The sequence below is a fragment of the Natator depressus genome, chromosome 16 (assembly GCF_965152275.1).
Source record: "Natator depressus isolate rNatDep1 chromosome 16, rNatDep2.hap1, whole genome shotgun sequence".
NCBI lineage: Eukaryota > Metazoa > Chordata > Testudines > Cheloniidae > Natator > Natator depressus.
The window spans coordinates 17,988,206-18,010,788 of record NC_134249.1 but is presented as its reverse complement, the minus strand read 5'-3'; the positions used below and the strand labels follow the sequence as shown (position 1 = coordinate 18,010,788).

Sequence of the window (22,583 nt, the reverse complement as noted above, 5' to 3'; positions counted from 1 at the left end):
GGTGGCGGAGAATGTTTGGCATAAAATATTTAAAAAACAAGTTTGGGGTCCAAACCCCAGCTTTGGATAGTGCAGTCCAGGCTCAATTCCAGTTAAAGCTCCAGTCCAGGTTTGATTTTACTCTGCTGACATTTTAAGGGCAGGAGGATAATTTAACAGCAGGAAAATTGGGCTGAACGTTCAGCTGTTCCGCTATTTACTGGATTCTCTTTCTGGCCGTAAGTTAACAGATGGCATACAGCTGAAATAGCTCTGGCCAAGCCCAGGGGAAAGCGATCAGGCTCTGAGGCTGGAGCCTGTGCATTCAATTCCCATCTGGGCTCTTTGTTTTGTACCCTGCCTTGGTCAGAAGGAAGAGAGATTGGGTAAACTAATAGGGCTTTTCCATCTCTAACATCTCTGATCCTTGCAGCCTTCAGTCTCTGCTCATGAATGACAGTGCACTGTCCATCTTGTCTGGGTGACTAGGCCGGCTGCCTAGATCTCTCTGATCAGGCAAGCCAGTGCACACGTTGCACTGTACTCACTTCCCAGACTCTGGGAATAGTTGTAACTGGCCAGCAACGGCAAAGACTGAACTCTGGCTGCGGTTCTCTCAAGTGCTAGTTACTGTTTCGGGGGCAGTGGCGCGCGTGTGAGAGACAGCAGGAGAGCGTCAGAGGAAACAAGAACCTCACGGCCGTCTGCCCAGGTAAAGTGAACTGAACTCCTTTGGACAGCAGTGTGTTGTGTGCGGTCAGCTCCCGTCGCTGGCAGGGAAAGCCAGGCTTGCCTATGCAGAGGGGAAATCTGAACAGAGAGGGCTGTGTCTGAGCAGCCAACAGGTCCCTTACTGGCTCAGAGATGAGATTGTGTCTTAAATGACAGGAAAGCTTTCAGGCTGTAAAGTTCATGGTGAGACCGGACTGTGGTAAATCTCAGGAAACGTGGTTGCAGAGGGAAGACTTTCTTGGCGCTCAGAGACATGAATATCAACCCTTCCCCTGCCCCTGTGGCAGAGTAATAGGAAGAATCAGCCTGAAAACCATTAGGGTTGGGGTCTGGCTTGTTGTTCAACATAGAGAAACTTTTCCGCTTAATGAGAAAAGGAGCGGGGATCTGCTGGCTGAAGTCTCCGGTCTCTGCTGCAGGAACAGTGACCCTAGATACCCTGGCAAGATTCCTTAGCTCTGCTGACTCTGCAAGAGCCGGGAAGACACATTTACCCAGAGCAAGACTTAAAGCAAAGGGGGAGGAGCTGCATGCTTCAGCTGTGTAAAATAACACACCCAAACCTGCATATAGGGCCAGAGCTTCATGCCAGCACCCAGCCTGAGCAGACAGACTGGGCAGATGCATGCACTGGGGGCAGGAGAGAGGACTCCACGTTTCACCCAGCAGTGAATCCTGGGTCTGTCTCTACCACACGTCACTTATCCTTTATGACCACGGGCAGGGATTGCCGTGTTTTGTATATAGGGGCAAATCCTGCCCCCTTCATTGTGTCCCTGAGACCCTGATTGCAACAACATTATTCTTATTTGTTTATATTACCCTCGTTCCTAGAAGCCCCGGGCTCAGGTCAGGAGGGCCTCAATGTTCTAAGTGCTGTACAAACACACAACCGAAAGATTGTCCCCCACCCGCAAGAGCATACAATTGAAATGTAAAGTGCGCTTTCCACTAGGCTGTGTGCACAGCACTTCTGAGTACTCTGAAGCATGCTTGCAGTCTTGCCAAGCTCAGGTGGTGAAAAACGGGGAGTCAGGCCCCCCCAAATTATGAGTCTGGCTTAAAAATCACAAGATTTTCAAAATATAATAAAATTTGGGTCCTTTTCATTGGCCTTTTGGGTTCTGAGCCTTCAGGGAGCACTCAGGTCACGTTTTCAAGCTTTTCTCCACCATGTCAAGGGCTATAAAAATTGTTTTTAATGAAAGCTGAGATTCTCGTGAAATCACTTGACTCCAGGAGCTGGGGCTTGAAGAAAAGCACCAAGAATCACAAGACTCTCATTAAAATCATGAGACTTAGCAATACTGTATTTGAAAACCCTTTTAATCTACTTGGCACACAACAGGCACCAACTATCTTTGAGTAGCAATGTCTTCAAGCTCATAAAAGCTAATGGGGGTTACTCTTGTGTGTGCAAACTAAATCATTGGCTTTAGAAATTCTCAGTCCTGTGCCATTAGCAAACCTCTGTCAGACAAAAAGTTGATTCTTCAGGCTATTGCTTTAGCGTTTGCTTTGGGCATGTAATAGAGTTGGCACCCACCTCTCGTGAGTGCCCCATTCTGGTTGAGCGTGTCTGCATTCTTTAGTTCTGGTGACCCCTTTCGGTGGTTCTCAGGTGGGTTTGTCAGTGAAACAGCGCTCGGGCCAAGTCACACTGTCTGCATGTTAACCAGCACAAACCCCTTCCATGGTATACAGTCCGCCGGAGCCTAGCTCAGTACCCCTCTGATGGTGGCTCTCTCTAGATCTCCCTGGGCTTTGCTCTTTAAGTAGTCCAACCCAGGTATGGGGCTGTATCCCCAGGGCTTCCTCCCTGGAGATACTATCTTCCTGCAGCCCTCCCCAGGCTCAGTCCCTACTCAGTCCTAGCAACCAGCCAGGAGCTCCCTCAGTGCTCCCCTGGTCCCTGCTAGCAAACTGTCCGTGGCCCTGCTGCTCTTCCAGGCAGCCAGGCCTGCAGTCATTTCTTCTCCTGCTCTAAGCAGCAATTGACTGCTGCTCTGCAGCTCATTTTATATGGCCCTCCTGGGCCCTGATTGGCTGCTTCCTCTGCAGCCACTCTAGCCTGCTTGGAGGACCTCTCCACTGCTCCTTCCCTGGGATTGGTGTGGCAGAACCAGCAGGGGGCGTTTGGACCTAGTCCACTCCATCACAGGGCAGCAGCTGGTTTTTAGCAGGTCTGTATTTAATGGGATGCTTTCCTTTGTTGCAAATGCATTTCAGTTTACAGCCACCTTCTGTAGTTTTTGCTTAAGGTCAGTAATAGTTCACCTGGTTTAAGAGAGACAAGGTGGGTGGCAGGTGGATGTCAGAGTTTTGAGGAGCTGAGGTCAGGGAGATGCCATGTGATTCTCTTTCCCATCCCTTCCACAGCACCCTATCTTTCTCCAAAGCCATTTATGACCTGAAATTCCAGGCTGTGGCCGTATGGCAGGGATCATTTTTTGTTTGTTTGTTTGTTCTGTGTTTGTATAGTGCCTAGCACCATGGGTCCTGACCCAAGATGATGATAATAACTCCAGTGTGGACTTTTGTATGCTAGCGCGTGGTGAGATCTTTGCTCGGTCCATTGAAGGTTTGTCTTTGGAATTCCAGGTCACCATGGCCTACCTGAGCTCCGTGGTCCGAAGAGCTGCCTCCTGCCAGATGTCAGCCTCTGGGAGAAACATCCACCTCAGGTGTTTCAGCAGCGGGGCAGGCCAGACGGCAGAGAAGAGCGTCCCTTACCACAAGACTCTGAAGGAAGAGAGCCCTCAAGGCAAAGGGCCGACCAGGCCACTCCCGAAATCAGCCAACGTCGTGGTGGTGGGTGGAGGCAGCTTGGGATGTCAAACCATCTACCACCTGGCTAGGATGGGGGTGAGCAACGCGGTCCTACTGGAAAGAGACCGTCTGACATCGGGGACCACCTGGCACACGGCCGGTGAGCAGAGCTGTGTGTGTGGAAGCCTCTATAGCAGGGCAAAGGCTCCAAATTAGAGCTGCAGAGGGAGGCTTTTGGAGCCTGATCCTGCCGGGTGCTGAGCAGCCGTCAGCTCCCTGCGGCTGCTCAGTTCCACGTGGGGAGAGCTCAGCCCCTCTCCGGGTTAGGATGTTTGTGACTCTCTCAATCTTGCCGCATAGATGGGTATGCCCTCCTTGGGGACCTGGGAAAGGAATTGTTCCTTCAGCTCTCAGCTAAGGGGTTATTATGGTACCTTGGCCCTTTAAGAGCCAAGTCTCTCAGGCCTCAGCTCGCTACTCCTTGACCCTATATAGGAGTATCGCCAAGCCTGACAACATGGGCCTCCAGAAGTCTGGCCTTCTCCTCCCCACCTCGTAGGGTAGAGGGGAAAGAAACACCCCTTTTGCTATTGCCCAGCAGTCTTACCCCCACTCCCCATGGCGGGCCTCTGGGTCCTTCCTTGGGCAGGCCTGTGCCAGACTACTGAGGAGCCTCCTTCTGATAGTCCCTGGCCCCGCTGGCAGCTGCCCCACTCTGCATAGGTGCTGGAACAAGGGAAGCTGGGGGTGCTGCTGAACCCCCTGCCTTGAAGTGGGACACCGAGCTCATGTCACGGTGATGATAAAGCCTAGCTTGTGTGCTTGGTGCCTGAATGGACCCTCACTTGTTACACCTGGCTACTGAGTGGGTCGTCAGCAATAAGAATTGAGCCCTTGACCTCTGGACCTGAAAGTGTGAGCCTCTACTGTGTGAGCTAAGAGATCCATAGGCGGTGGTAGATGGAGACCTTTATGTGGTCTAGCTCCTAGAGGGAGCCAGCAAAGCACAGCGTGGGTTACATCTAGGCCAGATGTTGCTATTGCTAAAACACCTGTTGTGCTATTCTCACAGTTGACCTGTTTGTTTGCTTGGCTTGTAAGGTAGGGTTGGAATGGGGAGGGGAAGCCAGAGTCTACTGGAACTTCTGTGGTTTTCCCAGGTCTGCTGTGGCAGCTGCGTCCGAGTGATGTGGAAGTGGAGCTGCTGGCTCATACTCGCAACGTGGTCAGCAAAGATCTGGAGGAGGAGACAGGTCTGCACACGGGATGGATTCAGAATGGCGGGCTCTTCATCGCCTCCAACAAGCAGCGGCTGGACGAGTACAAAAGACTCATGTCTGTAAGCGGGAATCTCCTCATCTCCTTCCTTCTCCTTCTACTTATTCACAGATCACCGAATCAGGGCTGGTGCTACCCATTAGCTAGACTAGAGGGTCTAGTTGCCGAAGGATTTTGTACTGCCGCCCATCACCATGGTATCTGAACACCTTCCATGCAAAGAGATTGGCAGTAGCGAAATCCTTAGTGGACTTCTTGGCGTCTCTGGCTCTTAGTGGGTTATCGAAAGCTCTGCTTTGGACAGTTATTTTTCAGGACATGGTGGCTGTAGGTGGTTGATGTGAAAGTTGTTCTGGTTATGCGGGAAAAGGGGAAGTGTTGTTCTACGGATGGACAGACTCTGGAGTCTTCTAATCTCCTCTGGATGTTTGTTCAATAGCCCTATCCACTCTACCGAGAATGTCTTATCCCTGGCTGTAACATGCGTTGGTCTAGGCTAGCCAGGGCTTTGTGTTCTCCTATGTCCCAGAAGAGCAGTTAATAGACTGAAATGCAGCCTCAAATGCAACTGGGTCTGATCCATTGATTGCTTTGAAGATTAGGACTAAGGCCTTAGTCCCTAAAGTAAAAAGAGCAACCTGTTTAAATGTCTGTGCAATATTTATGGAGAAAATCCATGCCCCTTAGAAAACGGGGTAGTGTGAGGGAGGGGATGGATCCTGTCTTCTACCATGTCACAGGGAACCCGCTGCGTCAATCTTCAACTCGGCTGCTTTGACTTGCAGCATCAAAACAGGACAGTCCTTTCATCAGCCAACTATTTATCTTCTGCTGCACGGAGAGCCCAGTTCTCCCCATGACACAGAGGGAAATTTTATCCATCAGTCCTGATTGGGGTGATTGCTGTTTATTTAAACAGCTCATTTTTCCACCCCGCTTGGAAAGTTAAACGTGGCCTTACTTATCATTCATGGAGCAGCCTTGCTGGCAGGTTCTGAAACCCTGATCCAAAGCCCAGGAGTGTCTCCCCTGATTTCAACAGGCTTTGGATGCAGTAGATCCTGCCCCTGTAGAAGAAAGATAATGCAGTGTCAGTAGCTGCCAGGAAGGAGGGAGGTGGGAAAGGGGATCAAAGGGTACGTTTCCACTGCCGCTGGAAACATGCTTCCCAACCCAGATACCCAGACACGCGCTAGCTCTGCTTGAGTGAGGGGGCTAAAAATAGCAGCGTAGCTGGACTAGCTGCCTGAGTATAAACTCACCAGACAGCAGGTCTGTACTGGGGCCGCTGGCCCAAGCTGCCATCACCCATGCTACCTCAGCTACAATGATCTTTGTCACACGCTGGCTCGAGCAAAGTGAGTGCAGGTCCAGCTACCCCAGTTGGGAAGTGCCCAGCGACAGTGGAGATGTACCCAAAAAGAGACCCAGAGAGAGGAGGTTGGCCGTAGATCACCTTGTGATCCTGGTGGCAGAGCCCACACAGACCTTATTGTCCCAAGTGATACAGGCATGTGCTGAGATTCTAGCTGAGGGATTGCCCTGGCCAGTAAACCATGCATGGTGGCTACTGCAGCCTTTATGATAATGGCCTCTTACTTAGTAGAGGGGTCCTTGAGATTCAGTTGAATCTGAACACTGGTCTCACTCACAAAGTGAAAGGGATTCTCCATGCAGGATTAGCCGTGAAGTCTGGTTTCACTGCTGATCATAATGCTGTATCTAGGGTGACCAGATGTCCCGATTTTATAGGGACAGTCCCGATTTTTGGGTCTTTTTCTTATATAGGCTCCTATTACCCCCCACCCCCGTCCCGATTTTTCACATTTGGTGTCTGGTCACCCTAGCTGTATTCTCCTCCCAAAGCAGCAGAGAGATACACAGACCCAGCCAGTCCTCTTGCCTTTTTCTGCTGGGAAGTAAGCACATTAGCATTTGATTTCAAAGAGTCACAATAAAGACCGATTACATGACACTAGACCTCTCTCCACCATACCCAGCTTTGGGGACTCAGGAAAAAGGTTCTCGGATCTAATGCATCCCTGATCTGGGCTTTGCAAAATGAAACCTGTCCACTGCCCATTGCCATTAAGTACAGCATCATATTTCCAATTGCACCGCTTACTTGTATAGGACTAGGGTAACGTCCCTTTAAATAGTTTGAGCCCTCTAAAGGTGTTCACCATGTACTGTGTTTTGGGAATCCACCAAAACCCAGTTAGATTATCAGTGCGTATGTAGTTAGGCCTGGCATGTTTGCATGTAGTTATTTGGGACGCAGGTGCGCCCCTGTGGTTTCTTCACATTGTTGATTGTTTTGCAGAGATGCCAAACCACGCTGTCTTGTCTGCATTAATACACCTGTTCTCGTGTCTCGTTTGTAGCTGGGTAAGGTCTATGGCATAGAATCGTACGTCCTGTCCCCTGCAGAAACCAAGGACCTGTACCCACTGATGAACGTGGATGATCTTTATGGCACACTTTACGTTCCTAAGGATGGCACAATGGATCCTGCTGGCACCTGTACAACCCTCACCAGGGCAGCTGCTGCCAGAGGCGCTTTGGTAATTGACTATTGCACATTTGGGTGGGTGTCTGAGCATTGTAGCTTTTCACAACTCTCAAATTCAGCCAGACGTTCTCTCTCTGTACATTTTCCCTCCTCCCCCCTTGATCCTTGGCTTCCTGCAGTTCCCAGCCTCCACCATTCTCAAAGCCAGATCTGTTTCAGAATTGCCTTGTTCTGTTTAACAGCGGCCCCCTTTGGCAGATTGGGTGTGCCGCTGGCTGACTTTGAAGGGAGTCCCAGCCATGCCTCATCAGAGATCGTGGTTTTGGCATAGAGCCATAGGAACTGGGGAAGTAAAGAGGAGGGGGGAAAATGGGAAAAGGATATGTGACCAAAACAGCTACATCGTGAAAAACAAGTTGTTGGTGAGGGGTAAAATACAGCAAGTTCATTGGGGCATGGACCAACATTTGGATCTGTGTTTGTACAGCACCTAGCACCTGGTCCGTGACTGGGGCTCCTCCGTGCTAACCACAAAACAAATTGATAATTATAGTTCTCTGAGATTTAAAATTACCTTAAAAGGCCACTGAGAGGCAGTTTAAGCCCAAAATTAAAGAGGGGAATTTAATTCCCTTGCAGTAATAGGAATGGTTTTTATGAAAGTTTAAAAAAAAAAAATGACAGCGCTATGTTTGGATTAACATTTCCCCTGCTGGGAAGGAGAACCTTGGGCCGAAGCCACTGGCCTGCATCTTCAGAGTAGAGCTCCGCAAAATTTTTCAGCTAAAACATTTTGCAAATTTGTGTCGGTTTCAATTCATTGTTCATTTCAAACCCCCCTCCCCCCCAAAAAAACAAATCTTTTTGTTTCAACATTTTTGAACCACAACATTTTGATTTTTTTAACTTGAAATGACTTTTTGCTTCAAAATTTCCTTTAATTTAATTTTTTAAAATTCAAAAATGGTCAAAAAGGAAACAAATTCTTTCGTTCTATCTGTACTGTAAATGTTTTCAGCTTTTTCGATTCGCTGAAAATTTTCATTTTCAGCAGGACCTGAAACAATTTTTATTGTGAGTTTTTTCAAAATTGCCAATGAACTCACAATGTGTGCTCTTCTCAGGAGAGCTGGGTTACTCATTTGGTATTATGAGTTCAACCCTTAACATTCAAACCCCAGGGGGATGTCACTGTGCTTCTCTTTCGCTGTCTCCAGGTAATAGAGAGTTGCCCAGTGACCGGTATTCAGGTCAGAGCCGATGACTTGGGTGTGCAAAGGGTAGCTGCGGTGGAAACAAACTATGGGATCATCCAGACTCCCTGTGTGGTGAACTGTGCAGGTAGGAAATCAAGGTAACATAGCTACAGCCCTGCCACTCGGCATAATCTGATGGGGATACTAGTCCTTCCTGTCCCAACAATTAGGAGACTTTGTCCAATCTTTGAGTGAGGCATTCTTTGGTTCACCATGTCTGTGCTCAGGGAGGGGAAAGATGCCAGATGAATGCAGCTTTTGATTGTGTGTAACATTGAGCCAAAGGGCCTTGTTAACTCCCTGTTTCCACACATTAGGGGGCAGCATTCTGGACTCTGAGCCTCAGGTCTCTGGCGCAGCTCCTCATACGTTCCAGAAGTGGCCAGAGGCATTGGCTGTGGTCACTCACCGAGCGGTGGTTTGTTTTTACGACAGGAGTGTGGGCCCGAGCCCTGGGCCAGATGGCTGGTGTAAACGTGCCCCTGGTGGCTATGCATCATGCATACGTGGTGACGGAGCGGATAGAGGGCATTCAGGTCAGTTCATTGCTCTTCCTCTCTAACTGGAGGGTTTGTCATCAGACAGGGGCATGTGCTGGGGGCGCTTTCAGGAGGGGACTTGATTCAGAAATTGTGGGAGGGTCTCCTGGTTTTCACAAACGCTTGTATGATCTGGGACGCTTTTTTCTCCATAACATCCAACCTGCTTTCCTTTCCTAGAGGTGGCTTTGTGGGTCCCATCTTCTCTAGGAGACGCTCTCCTTGGGGAATATAGTGACAAAACATCTGTGAATAATCTTGCCAATGAAGCCTACTCTTGGGCTTAGCTTGCATCCCTGGCCCCTTTTATCTGGCTAGCCATGGACATTGAGGTGGAGTGAGGTCCTACTCACAGGAATAGCCCCTGAAAGCAGAAGTGCTGTGAATCACTGGATATGTCTGTATTGCAATCTGAGGTGTGACTGCCGCTCTGGTAGACGCAGCCATGCTTGCGCTCCTAAGTGGAGCAGAGTAGATGTGACTGCAGGGGCTTCAGTGCAGGATAGCAATGGGAGTATGTACCCGAGATCCCCGGCGTGCTGTATTTTGCCCTACGAGTGCAGGTATGTCTCCCCGGGCTGCAGTCACACCTCAGATTGCAGGACACACATACTCAGTGTGTACATCCAAGGGCTATTTCACCCACTGTTGTTGTTCAAACCGTAGTTTCGTTGAACAAATCTGAATGTTCACAGATAATCTGCAGGCAGAAAGGGGGGCTCCTCTGGTTGATAAAGCTTAGACCAACCAATCTGAAATGGGAACAACACCAGGTGACTTTAGGTGACCGGCCGTACAATGGAAATAGCAAATCTGAGCAGCAGATACACAGCACATGGCTGTCTAGTGCCAAATAGCACCAGGTTTACAAATAATCCATTGGTTAAAATGATCTTGCACTGAATAGCACTGGTGACAAACTAGGGGAAACACGCAAAAACATCCATGGAAACTATTTTCCTGGTTTGGGCAAAATGTCCTAACCCACATAGGGTGACCAGAGAGCAAGTGTGAAAAATCGGGACAGGGGAAGGAGGGTAATAGGTGCCTATATAAGTCAAAGCCCCGCATATTGGAACTGTCCCGATAAAATCTGGAGATCTGGTCACCCTAAACTTTCTCTAGAGCAAAGCTGTGCTGTGACGCCATTGTGTGTAATGAACAAGCTAATAAAAGGCTCGACCTGTTTGCGGGTAATATGTGATTGGAGGCAAAAAGGCTACATCTGTCAGCTAACTTACACAGTTTGATCAGCTCTGCTCTTGGGAGCCTGCCTGGACCCGAAAATTCTGTTGCATTCTCTCCGTTCTTGCACCATGCCCATCCCCACGGCAGTGGGCTGTTGGTAACTGAACTGGTCGGGCAGGACAGGCGTGAGTCTATCCACACTAGCTTTTTTGAGTACTGGTCCGTTGTGGTTTTGCCCGACATCCCCACTTGTGCTGCTCAACACCCCTGCCGCTGTGATGCCATCTGGGTACTTCTCTCACTGCTCCTGGCTAAGCTTAATGAAGCCACTGCCCCTCTGAGCCGTCTCCTTGCATGAAAGAGCACATTGCCTATTTCTACACCCCCCTCCCCTCCCCCGGGTCAGGGCTGTGGGAGAGGAACCCTACTGTTCTTTGCCGCTGGAATTGTTGTCAGAGATCTCACTGCCCCATCTCAGCACATCTGCCTGTAGCATTTCAGAAACAAATGTCGCCTTGGAAAAGTTTCATTCCTCGGCCTGCAGCTAGATGATGCTCTTGGGCAGCATGAGCACTATGCAGCAAAGGGAGTATTTCAAAGGAAGAGTTTATGGAATCCCTGAATGTTGACTGGCTTCAAACGTAAGGACATGCAGGAGGGACCCCTCCATACCACGTACATGCCTAGAAGAAACGGGCCAGTACATGCCTAGAAGAAACGGGCCAGTCCTACCCCATGCTGCATCCCACCAATTTCACGGGAGCTGCAAGAAGGGTCGTTTAAGACAGAATTTGACCCAAAGTGTGAAAGGGGAGAGTCATTCTCCCTCTGGCTTCTGTGGGATTTAAGCACATGCCTAAGTGCTAGGCTGAACAGGGGTTGATTTAAACATGTGCTTAAAGCCAAGCATGTTTTTAAATGCTTTGCTGAATCAGGGCCTAAATGCTGCTGCATTATTCACATATTTTTAATGTTAAGAATGCCATGCTTTTATCAAGGGTTCTGCACTAGGAGATCTTAAAGCACTTTACAGAGGACATCGCTCTCATGATGAAGGGGAAACTGAGGCACAGACCGTTGACGTGACTTGTCCAGGGTCACCCAGCAGGCCACTGGTAGAGCCAGGAATAGCACCCAGTCCTGAGTCCCAATCTGGCCTGTGCGTTATGCCAGACTGCCTCTTCTTGCAAACTGGGGTCGGGGTCCATGAGTGGGACACCTATGCACTGTGAAGATACAAATAATCAATATTCAGTAATTTAATACATTACTGTCATTCTATTTAATATTTACGAATATTTTAACACAGGACGCTGTTTCTTTTTTTCCCCACCTTTCATAGCAGAATTACCCTCTGGGCTCTGGTGTTTTGTGTTTGATAAAGGAGTCCAGATATCCCCAGGTAACTGTGTTTCATCTTAGTAAACAGCCTTTATGGAAAGTCCTGCAGCCCTGCCAAGGAAATGATACAGTTTTCTAAATATTTTTGAACCATCCTGCGAAATTTCAGAGACATTTCTATGCTTTGGAATTCTGTAAGGGTGTTTGAAACCATACAAAAGGAGGTGATATTAATTTGTGGCCTATAGATTTTTAGAGTAATTTTGTATTAAATTTTCTGTGCAACCCATCTGTTTTCCCCCTACACCTTGACTCTTTGACAGTTGATTTTAAAAAGTGCCATTTAACGATATTATTTTTTATACTGCAGTAGCATCTACCAGCCTGACCCAAAACTGGGCCCCCACTGTGCTAGGCACTGCACAGAGATATAGTAAGAGACAATCCTTGCCCTGAAGAGTTTGCAACTTAAATAGATGAGTAGAAGAGGAAAAACCTCAAGTGACTTGCCCAAGGTTGTATAACAAGTCGGTGGCAGAGTGGATAATAGAACCTAGGTCTCCTGACTGCTAGGCTAGAGGCCTATCCACTAACCGCAGTGCCTCTTGTTGAAATGCTGATTATTAATTTATCAGTGAAAAATACAGTAAGACCCTACAATAATTCCATTCGTGTAACTTAAATATTTTCATGCTATGTTGTTAAAGTCGATATTATTCTTTAACTATGTATTAGTGTCTTGGCTGCTGTACTGTTTCATCTTGTTGTGTAGGTGGGGTAAGAGAGAAATCATTTTTCCTTTTAACGTGGATCAAAACACACGGGCCTGCCAGTTCTCCTCCTGAGAATGTCTGTAGCATCTCTGCTCCATCCTATTGATTTCAGGCCTTATTATCTGAATGGTGGCCCCAAGAGGATTGGAACCCCCTTGCACTAGGCCCTATACAAGCACATCAGTTAACTCAGCGTGACCTAGGGGATACAGCACTGGACTGGGATTCAGTAGACCTGTGTTCTGTTCCTGACTCTGGCCTGATGGGTGACCTTGGGCAAATCGCTGTGCCTCAGTTTCCCCAGTTATAAAATGGGGATAATGATACTATGACTTCCATTGCACGTGCTTTGAGATCTACTGAGGATAAGAGCTAGGCATTATTACTGTCTTCAAATGACTACACAAGTGCAATCTTGTCTGCTTCCACAGTCACTCTTTTGTGGAGGTAGGGTAAATTTGGTTTTTAGATTTCAGAGTAACAGCCGTGTTAGTCTGTATCCGCAAAAAGAAAAGGAGTACGTGTGGCACCTTAGAGACTAACAAAGTTATTAGAGCATAAGCTTTCGTGAGCTACAGCTCACTTCATCGGATGCATTCAGAGATGGTTATACTTCAGTCTTGTTCAGACCCATACGGAAATCAGCTTGCATTTCAGCGCCCCGTAGCTCATGCTCTTGGTCTGGGGCTGGGACGCACAGCAGATCTGTTTAGTGAATTAAACTCGGCCCATGTAAACATATTAGCACCTCCAGTTCTTCTGCAGCTGTTTAGCCCCCTGTGCCCGTGGGCAGCGTGTGCGGGGAGGATGTCTCGGTGCATTGCTCGTATCATGTCTGCCGCTAGTCTTGTTCTGCTGGTGTTGGAGCGGTGCTGTCAAGCAGGGCTCTGACTTCTCTGAGGCACAGGAGAACCACGTTTTCCAGCCTGTGCAAAGCAGCAGCTTAGAAAGGGCCCAGCACTGAAACTAATTGTCTGTGACCTGCTACAGCCAGTTCTTTTCTTTTCGCTGCTTGTTTGCAGAGTCAGTGGGGTCCTTTTAAAAACAAAGGCTTAGATGCTTTAAAACAAATCGCTTTTGCCTGCCCAGCCCTTGTGAGCCTCAATACAGCCCCAGCCACATTTGGATCCAAGCTTTCTTAGAGCTAGAAAGCGTCGTTGCTTTTGCTCAGGGACAGAGCTGGGCTGGACAGAGGATTCTTAACTGGCCTTCTTGGGCCTCTCATTGGTCACTGGTCACCCATTCTGAGCAGATTTTCCTTGGGCCTGGAGCATCGGGGTGCTGATGCCAGCAGCAGGGGGCAGAGGAAGCCGGATAAACCCCACACGGGACAATAGAATGGTGAGCAGGTGGGAGGGCTAGGAATAATGTGGGATTCCTGGGAGTGGGGAGCCAGAAGTGGGGCAGGTAGCGAACCACCAGGACTGGCTTCTTCCTTCCTCCACTAGCCCTGAGCTCCGAGGCCTGACCGCTGGCAAGTCTCGCAGTGGGACACACAGGGAGGAGCTGGGTGCACTGTGCCTCTTGGTGAGGAGGTGCTAGGGGATTTCTGTGCTGGGGGAAATGCAGAGGAGCTGCTAGTGATTCCAGCAGGGTTGGATTCTCCTGGATGGAGAATAAACAGCCTGGTAACCTGCACCCTTATGTTTATAATGACACTCCACAGTGGCCATCTGGCAAGGCAGCTGCGGGGAAGAAGATGGCCATTCAGCTTGGGGTGCACTGTTGGAACAAGGGCAGAAGCATCCCAGGTGACTGTGAGCCTGTGCGCTTTACCCCTCCTGCCCCGCTTTGATGATGTTCCTTTCTACCTCTGTTTAGAATATGCCGAACGTTCGCGATCACGACGCCTCGGTGTATCTCCGTCTCCAAGGCGATGCCCTGTCCGTGGGCGGATATGAGTCAAATCCAATATTCTGGGAGGAGGTGAGCGGTGCTGAGAGGTTTTCATAGGAAATAAAGCACGTTACCAGGAAAGCCGTTTTGACAAAGTCGGCGCTGAAATGAGCTCCTTAGCTCTCTTGCTTATGTGCCAGGGTGCATGAAATGAGGACCCTTTGCATTAAGACAGAGCTGGGTTCAGCAGGACTCAGAGGGAGAGGGGATTTGACAGCTTCTTCTGTTTGGGTGGGAGAGGAAGGATGGGCTAGTGGTTACGGCACTAGCCTGGGACTTGGGAGATCACAGTTCAATTCCCTGCTTTGCCATAGGTCCTTGTCTCTGACCTTGGGCAAGCCACGAGAGGCATGTCTTCCCTTCAGTTTATTAGCTTGGGCCCTTACTCAGGTGTTGCCTCTAAGACCTCTTCCATCCTTCTCAAAGTACAAAAATGCGACCATCTCCTCCTGCCCCCTCTGCCTTCTCTCCACAAAGCGGCATGTCTGAGAAGGAGACCGCCGAATTATTTGTTGTTTGTTTCACAATAGCAGCCAGAGACCCCAGCTAAGAACGGGGCCCTGTTGCCCCGTTCACCAATAGTATGGGATAGTGGCTGCTCAAAGAGCTCATGTGCCAAGTAGACCTGGCAAAGGTTGGGTGACAGAAAGTACTATTATGCCGGCTTTGCAGGGTGGGATTTGAGGCTCAAAGAGATACAGTGACTTGCCCGAGGTCACATAGGAAGAGACAGAAATTGAACCTAGAGTTCCTGAGTCCTACCACCCTTTCTCCTGGATCAAATGGTGCCGAGTGAGTTCCTTACTGGCAGTAGTGATTGGAAATTGGCTGCCCAGATATGACGTAGTCCTGTAACATGAGTCTTCATTAGATTTTGCTCCCTCTCTGCAATGGGAGAAAGGCTTCCAAACGGACGAATGAAAATCTTTCCGGGATTAACGGTGAAGGTGATAGTAAATGACTGTGGCTTGTGATGAACTTTTTCTTCAACCTTCTTAGCCCTCTTCTGTCCTATATCCTGTGAATGGGGTGTTCCATTTTCACAGTAACTGGATGGGGAGTTTAATGTGTCAATTACTACAGTAGTTAATGGGCTTGTCTTTCAAGGAAAAATGAGATATTCTTTCTTGTGTTTTACCCTAAGACAAAGTGGACAATGATCTTTAATAAGCCCATATGCAAAGTGATTCTAACTGATTGGTCCTATGTCTCATTCATAGCTTAGGTGGTTAAGGTACTAGCTAGGCATCACAGTTTCTCTCCTTGGCTGGACAGCTTAGCAGATAAGTTCCTATGAAACCAAAGTTTCCAAAGCAGCTTCTAATTTTGGGAGCCATAATCAATGTCAAAACTCCCATTGACTTCAACAGGGCCAGAAGTTCACCCCTTGGGGCTGTTTTCCAGAAGCGCTGAGCCCCCTCCGTTCCTACTGATTTCATTGGGCAATGAAGATACTCAGCACCTTACAGGAAGCAGCCGCTAAGCGGCTGTCAGAATGGGGTGTTTGTTATAAAATAAACATCTTCTCTCACTTAACTTCTGTGTACCTCGGCTCCTGTTTCCCCTCAGGTATCTGAGAAATTTGCCTTTGGCCTCTTTGATCTGGACTGGGATGTGTTCATGCAGCATATTGAAGGTGCAATAAACAGAGTCCCGGTGCTGGAGAAAACCGGAATTAAATCCACTGTCTGTGGACCAGGTAATATTTCGACAGTGCATTCCACATGCCATCAATGCAGCTTTGTTCCTTGGTGAATCTGTGCTGATTATTTTTTTCTATGTATTCTCCTAGTTTGGAGCTAGCAATGATTATATTTATATGCAGGGTTAGTATGAATCAGTCTCTCTTGCTTTCTCCTTCCCACCCACGCAAGGAGACAAATTGGGAACGGATAAAATGTCTTTCTTCCTTGGTTTTTCCTTAAAGACACACACGCGCACACTCACAAAAGAGATGGAAAGTGGACCTGGTCCAGCCCCCATGGAAATCAACAGAAAGGCTCCCATTGACTTCAGTAGGTTTTGGATCAGACCCTGTATATAAGCAGAAAGCCTGAAAATGTGCTGATCGCACAGGGATAGGGGTGGGAAATGGCTCTATAGATCACTGCTTGCCATGATCATCCAGTGCATTGATCAAATCTTTTTTTTCCCCAAAGCCAGTTCCCCTCTGTACTGCATGTTTTTACCAAGCGGTGGGGCTCTAGATTGCCAGGGCTGGAATGGAAAGCTTTCCTTCAACATGCTCAAAGGCAGGCGAGAATTTGGCACATCCTGGGAGCTGCTCAGCTTCAAACAGCTTGTGGGAGTGCTAATTAGAGGTACTATCGACTTGGTTGACCTGCCTTGGCACTAAAAGCTGGAGCAAAGCTGAGCTGGCTCTGTCCTGGCATGATGGATAGTGTGCTTCTCGCACATGTCTGATCTGGAAAGCTCACAGATTGGCTTGTCATGATTTGGGGGATGTAAGTCTCAAGGTGGATGGGGCAATGGGACAGGGGAGCCCCAGAATTTCAATTTGGTCTTGTTCTGGCCATCCCCTCAGCATCTCTGTCAGAGGGCCCCTATGACATGACAGCTGTCCCACGCCCTCTAGGCTTCCACTGAAGATTCTGTCCTGGCTGAGGCGGTTTTGTTACACTGTACATACAGCATCTCAGGCTGGTTGAATTTCTCAGAAGCCCTGTGACGGGCTGTGACATGTATAGCATTTCTAAACGCCACACCAGTCCCATTGAGCCTCTGGAGATACAAATGCAGTGGAGTGGGGAAGTGCTAGGCACGACTTGTGAAGCAGAACTGGCTAATACACGTGAACACCAAAGGGACCTCTGCCTGGAGGCTCTTGTTTGCACCCGATTGTTCTTCGAAGGAAATAAGCCTGTTGGAATACAAAGGGAGAACGTCACAGGATTGGATGCAATGATATCCTATTCCTGAAGGTGGTGGCAGAAGCCTACTATAGGGAGGAAAATAGCCCACGAGTTTTGTTACACTTCAGTGGGGTTTTTTCCCTCATTCTCTGGGCAACACTGCTCAGTGGTTTTGGTGCTAAAAGTCTGCAGCCAAACGAATCCCAGAGAAAGTGGGTGCAGCCGTGCAGTAATGTCACCCATGTTTACCACTGACTTTGCTGCGGCTGGATTTGAACATTAAAGGCCAGATTTTCAGATACTGGCCTCTGTTTTTTGCAAGTGTGAAGTTATTTTGCACCCTCAGCTATGATAACTTACTATAGAAGTCCAGGTCTTTGATTTGTGGGCACAAACTAGGAAAGAGGTCATCTAGGACACACATCCTGCAAGGTGGCTAGCTGCTTTGACTCCCTTTGCACATCACCTTGCATGACCTTTCCAGATTGCAGCTGCAAAAGAGGGACCTATTTATGCCTTCAAATCTAGGGGTGTGAGTAAGAGGGAGAGGTGAATTGGGGTGCTTTACCTGGAAGCAGGGTAACCATTGGCAGGGGGTATTGAGACATTTCAGTTCCAGCCCCATTAGAAGAATGGTCCCCAAGATGGAACGTTCCATGTGTTTCGGAGCAATGCCTGAGGTAGCATACCACTGGTCTCAGACAGATCCAACCTCCCAGCTGTATTCGATCGGCGTCGGGGAACGCTTTGCCACACTGCGATTAAGGGATACCCTGATACAACACTAGCTGGTAATGCAGATTCCCAATTGGGGGTCATCAGCAGAGAGGATAAAGGAAAAATCCCAGTTTCCTGGGGCCTGGGATACAGGAGTAAAGGGATAAAAGAGACTCCAGAACCTCAGTAAGGAAAGTAAGAATGTGGGGGGGAAACTGCTCAACATTTAGGGTATGTTGACACGAAGAGCTAGGGTTGAGATTCCCCTGCCGTGTACACGTGCTCATGCTAACGCCCTTTGAGCTGGCGCAAGTGTGACGAGCCGTGTAGCCACCGTAACAGAGGCACAGCTGAGCTGTGCTGGCTACAAATCCTCCTGAAGCCAGTGGGTCTGTAGGTGGCACGGCTCAGCCGTACCTCCACCGCCGCTCCCCATGCTGCTGTGGCTACACTGCTATTTACACTCGCGCGATTTCAGTGAGAGCTACCACGAGCGTGTGCACCGGGCTTGTAGTGTAGATACCGCCACGCACACACCTCTTTCCTCGCTGCTCGTTTCACGTCTCAACTCTGCACAGGGATAGTTTTTTACATGGGTGTGCCAGCAGGGGTCTTATAATGCTCTGGGGCCGAGAGAAAATGATCATCATGCTTAGGGCCAAATTTTTCAAAGGCACCTAACGATGCAGATAAGAAATCAATGGAGCTGGGCACCTAGGTGCTTTTGAAAATCCCTCTAGGCACCTATCTGCTTCTTTAGGTATCTAAATGCCTTTGGAAATCAGACCCTAAGTGCTTTTCATCTCTAGATCGCAAAGCAGTGTTGTTATCTCCATTTTTAGAGGTGGGGAAACTGAGGCACAGAGTTGCGGTGTCTTGCCAAGGGTCACACAGCAAGTCCATGGCAGAGTCATGCGGTAGCGCGGAGCTCTCCCAACATTTGGCCCAAACTCCTTGCACTAGACTACAGCAGCCCCTACAGATTGAGGGGTTTGGATTGAAGCTTTCTGCTATCTGAGCGTCGCTGTATCCATGGGAATGGGGTGGCAATACTAAATACTCAGCAGGGACTGTGATGGCTGGAAATCAGACCCCTGGTATCTGCATTGCAGAAAATGGGTGTTGAGCTGTGCATGGGTCCAATAGCCAGGGTCCAAATGCATGTGCCTGGAAGTCTAAATAATGTATCTAGGCTGGTGACCAGACCAGGACCAACTTCCCAAAGTTGGGGGTTTTAAACAAAGGCTTTAGAAAAGGCTTTGCACAACCAAGGTTTGGAGACTTGCACAGAGAGCACTTTCCCTGATCGCATCCTCCTCTTTCCCCAAAGATTCAGGCAGTGTGACTTTTCAGAAGACTTTGACAGTGTCTAAGGGGATGACTTAATTCAACACAGCTGGGCCAACCCATCTTGCCTGGTCATCCCTGCAGCATGCATCTGTGGTCTGTCTTCTAGTCAGCAAGAGAGCTAGCCATCTTCCTACAAAGCCCTGAATGGAGGCCTATATACCCCATGCCCTACCCTTCTCCATATATCAGACTCTTAGGCAACCTTTCACCTCTGCTCTTGGTCCAGTTCATAGCAGATCTGCTCTCATCAGGAGATTGCTCTGCCTTGGGAACATGACCATGAGGGTCTGCTCAGTTTCTTCAGAATTTGAGCTTTTATTTTTTGGGGGGGAAAAAAAGTTTAAAGCTCTGGCAGCTGCAAACCTTTTTAGGTGAAAGGATATGCAACCAGATGAAGCACTATCCTTCTTAGGGTGCAGACACCCTGAAACAATAGCTCGAAGGGGCAGTATAGCTATCTGATGTTCACTCTGAAACCTAGTGACAACATTTAAAAATGTCAACACTGATGGCTATTTTATTGCTGATCTTTTTTGTAGAAATATCCACATGGTATGCTTAGGGCAGCATGACTGGATTCTTTAGACATTAGGGATGGAAAAGATCTACCAGATCTGTAAATCCAGCACCATTGGCAGTTCTAGGTCTGGTGCCTGCATGGCATATATAAAAGGTTATTGAGTCTGAAATGAGATACAGTGCAGTGCTATATGGGAGTCTGAGGAATAGCTTATGAGGTTCCATTTCAAGACTGCTCTGCATTAACTGGAGAAGCCTGCACCATAAAGACCTGCTCTCATTTCACTGAAGTATTTAAAAGGAAAAACCCTCCAGCCCCACAGGGACAGAGCTGCACAGTTGCTCGAAGGGAAAGTAGGACGCATCTCTTGCTCCTAACCAGATAAAACATGACATTTACAAGGTAGATGCCTTGGCCCTGGGAAGCGCAGCTTTGATTAAATCAGGGTGTAAGTGCAGCTCTCAGTCTCCACTGAGAAGCCAGGTCTCCTGCAGGAAGCCAACTTTTTTTATATACAATATTTGTAACGCAATAAATGTAATTTCTAAAGGCTCAATGATCCTTCCCCCACGCCCCGTGCACTCTGGATTTAAACTTGCATGTATTCTGTCTGTGAAAGCCAAGTCACGGTGGGTTTGGAAAGCACAAACACATGGCAAAAGCATGTTGTTTGCACTGCGCAGTAAATCTTTTATAGAAGAAACGCTTGTCCCCTTTATAGTTTTGCAGCCCATTTTGCTTCCTGAGGGTGAGGGGGACAAATCCCCATTAATGGCAAAAATAGAGTTCAAGGCCATAACAAACCAGTTTGCAAAAGGTGGCTTGGGTTTGACAGGGTGGGTCGGGAACTGGTTTCAGAGGGAGAGCACTGTCCAAATGTTCTTAGAACAGAGAGCACAAGCATAGTCCACTTAACCAGTCTTCTGTGTCCCAGAAACTTTTTATCAACTACAAGGGTTGTCCTCCACATAGGAACAGATCCATGCCATCTAGGGCCTCATGCTTGTCATGCCGATCACTGTGGCTAGCTGGGACTTAGTAGTAGCCGTGAGGATAGAATTCAGCTTTTCATGCTCCAGATTCACGGGACTTAACTTGCATTACGTTGGAGTTGTATGGGGCCCAGCACCTGGCCAGGAATTTTTCGATGAACCACTTTTTGCCAAAATTGTCAATTCATTGAAAGCGAAACTTTCAATGACTGGGTCGATTTCAATGACTGTCCCGACTTGAAAATTTTGGGATAGAAAAGGGTTTTGAAATTGTTGAAACAGGGTTTCTTGATGCTTTTGAAATAGAAAGATTCAATTTTTTCAATCAAAATGATTGGTCGTTCATAAATTTAGACTAAAGGATGGTTTTCAAAAAAGAAAATTGAACTGAGTCATTTTGAAATGATTGAAACCATAGGTGCCGACTTCCCCTCTTTCCCGTGGGTGCTCGGCCCCCCCACGCCCCCGGCCCCACCCCCACTCCACCCGTTCCATGACATGAATATCTCTGTCTGCAGCCATACCTCCTTTAGCTGTAGTCTCATCAGATCTCCCAGGCTAGGCACAGGTCAGTACTTGGATCAGAGCTGCTTATTGAGAAGAAGTCAGCCTTGAACCAACACCCTCAACCGCTTGTTAGGAGGCAAAACAAAGAACCTGACCATATGGTCAATAAGATCCTGTAGTGCTTTTTTAAAAAGAACAGGTGTCATGGAGGCATGGCTACCTTCCAGTTTGGAGGGCCACTTTTTGCCTGCTATGTTTTACAGTTGGATACAGTATTCCTAGGCTTTCCTAGTCTCGAACGGTTGAGTTATGTCGCCATGCAATGCTGAGCGGCTGACACGTCTTGCCCCAGAGATGGCTCAATTTCAGGGGTGATTTCTGTGGGGGAGATAGCGAATTCTGCTCGCAGGCTGGGGTTTGCATTGCCTATGGGAGCTGGGGCCCAAATGCCATTGCAGTTAAACAGGAGCTGCATGCCTAAGCCCCTTCAAACCCCCAGTTTTGGGATCCTTCCAGAGGAAAGGCCCTGTCTGTATATGCTAAGATGCACATCAAACTGTGTGTTCTTTGAGGCACAGTGTTAGGGGGCTTATTCCTTCATCCACTTACTTCCCTGGTCCTTCTCGCATGAACAGAGAGCAACAATATCCGAAGTCCAAAGGTGCAAACAATTCGCTATTTATTGGGGTGAACTTCCAGCAAGCATGATTCCAGTTTCCTTCCTTAGTGTCCCCCTTCCCAGCTCTGACACCACAGAGCCTTACACCTGTGTCCCTGTTCCCATTCCTGCCCTTAGCCAAACATGATTCCAATTTCCCCACCCCCATTCCCTGTTCCCATTTCCCCCTTTAGCAAAACATGATTCCAATTTCCCCACCTCTTCCCCCCCCCACCCACAGTTCTTGGTTGACTGTGGACTATATAGTAAAACTTGAGTTCTGCTTAGCTGTACCTTAACCAATCATTTTACTGAAATTTAACTAACCAGTCCTAATATATTGTAACATGATTATTTAACCAATTATATCCCACCACTTCAATTAGTTTACACCCAGCAAAATTAATTATACAGCAGACAGAAACAATCACAGAACCAGACAGAGGTTATATACAGTGATGAGCTGCCAAAATCTTAACAACGGGTTCCCTCCTCGCCCCACAAGGGGGTCGTTGCCCACCCCGCCCCCCAGGACTCCTGCTCCATTCAACCCCCCCATGTTCCTTGATGCCCCCCCCCAGGACCCCTGCCCCATCCACCCCGTCCCCTGACTGCCCCTAGAACCAGACAGGAGGGTCTCGTGGGCCACCGTAGTGGGTGCCCACCCCACCCCTAAGAGCCAGAGGCACCTGCCAGGGGGCGA

General features: G+C 48.4%; 1 protein-coding gene across 1 annotated transcript in view; it reads left to right on the top strand.

Annotated features, from left to right (window-relative positions):
* The first annotated feature begins 541 nt into the window (after positions 1 to 541).
* The window catches only part of SARDH (sarcosine dehydrogenase), a 101,474-nt gene continuing 79,432 nt past the window's right edge, over positions 542 to 22,583 (top strand). The window contains exons 1-8 of the mRNA XM_074974029.1: positions 542 to 691; positions 3,313 to 3,640; positions 4,641 to 4,819; positions 7,143 to 7,322; positions 8,488 to 8,611; positions 8,962 to 9,062; positions 14,189 to 14,293; positions 15,833 to 15,962. Of these exons, the coding sequence (XP_074830130.1) occupies positions 3,319 to 3,640; positions 4,641 to 4,819; positions 7,143 to 7,322; positions 8,488 to 8,611; positions 8,962 to 9,062; positions 14,189 to 14,293; positions 15,833 to 15,962 (1,141 nt within the window). The 5' untranslated portion in view covers positions 542 to 691; positions 3,313 to 3,318. The remainder of the gene's footprint in view (positions 692 to 3,312; positions 3,641 to 4,640; positions 4,820 to 7,142; positions 7,323 to 8,487; positions 8,612 to 8,961; positions 9,063 to 14,188; positions 14,294 to 15,832; positions 15,963 to 22,583) is intronic.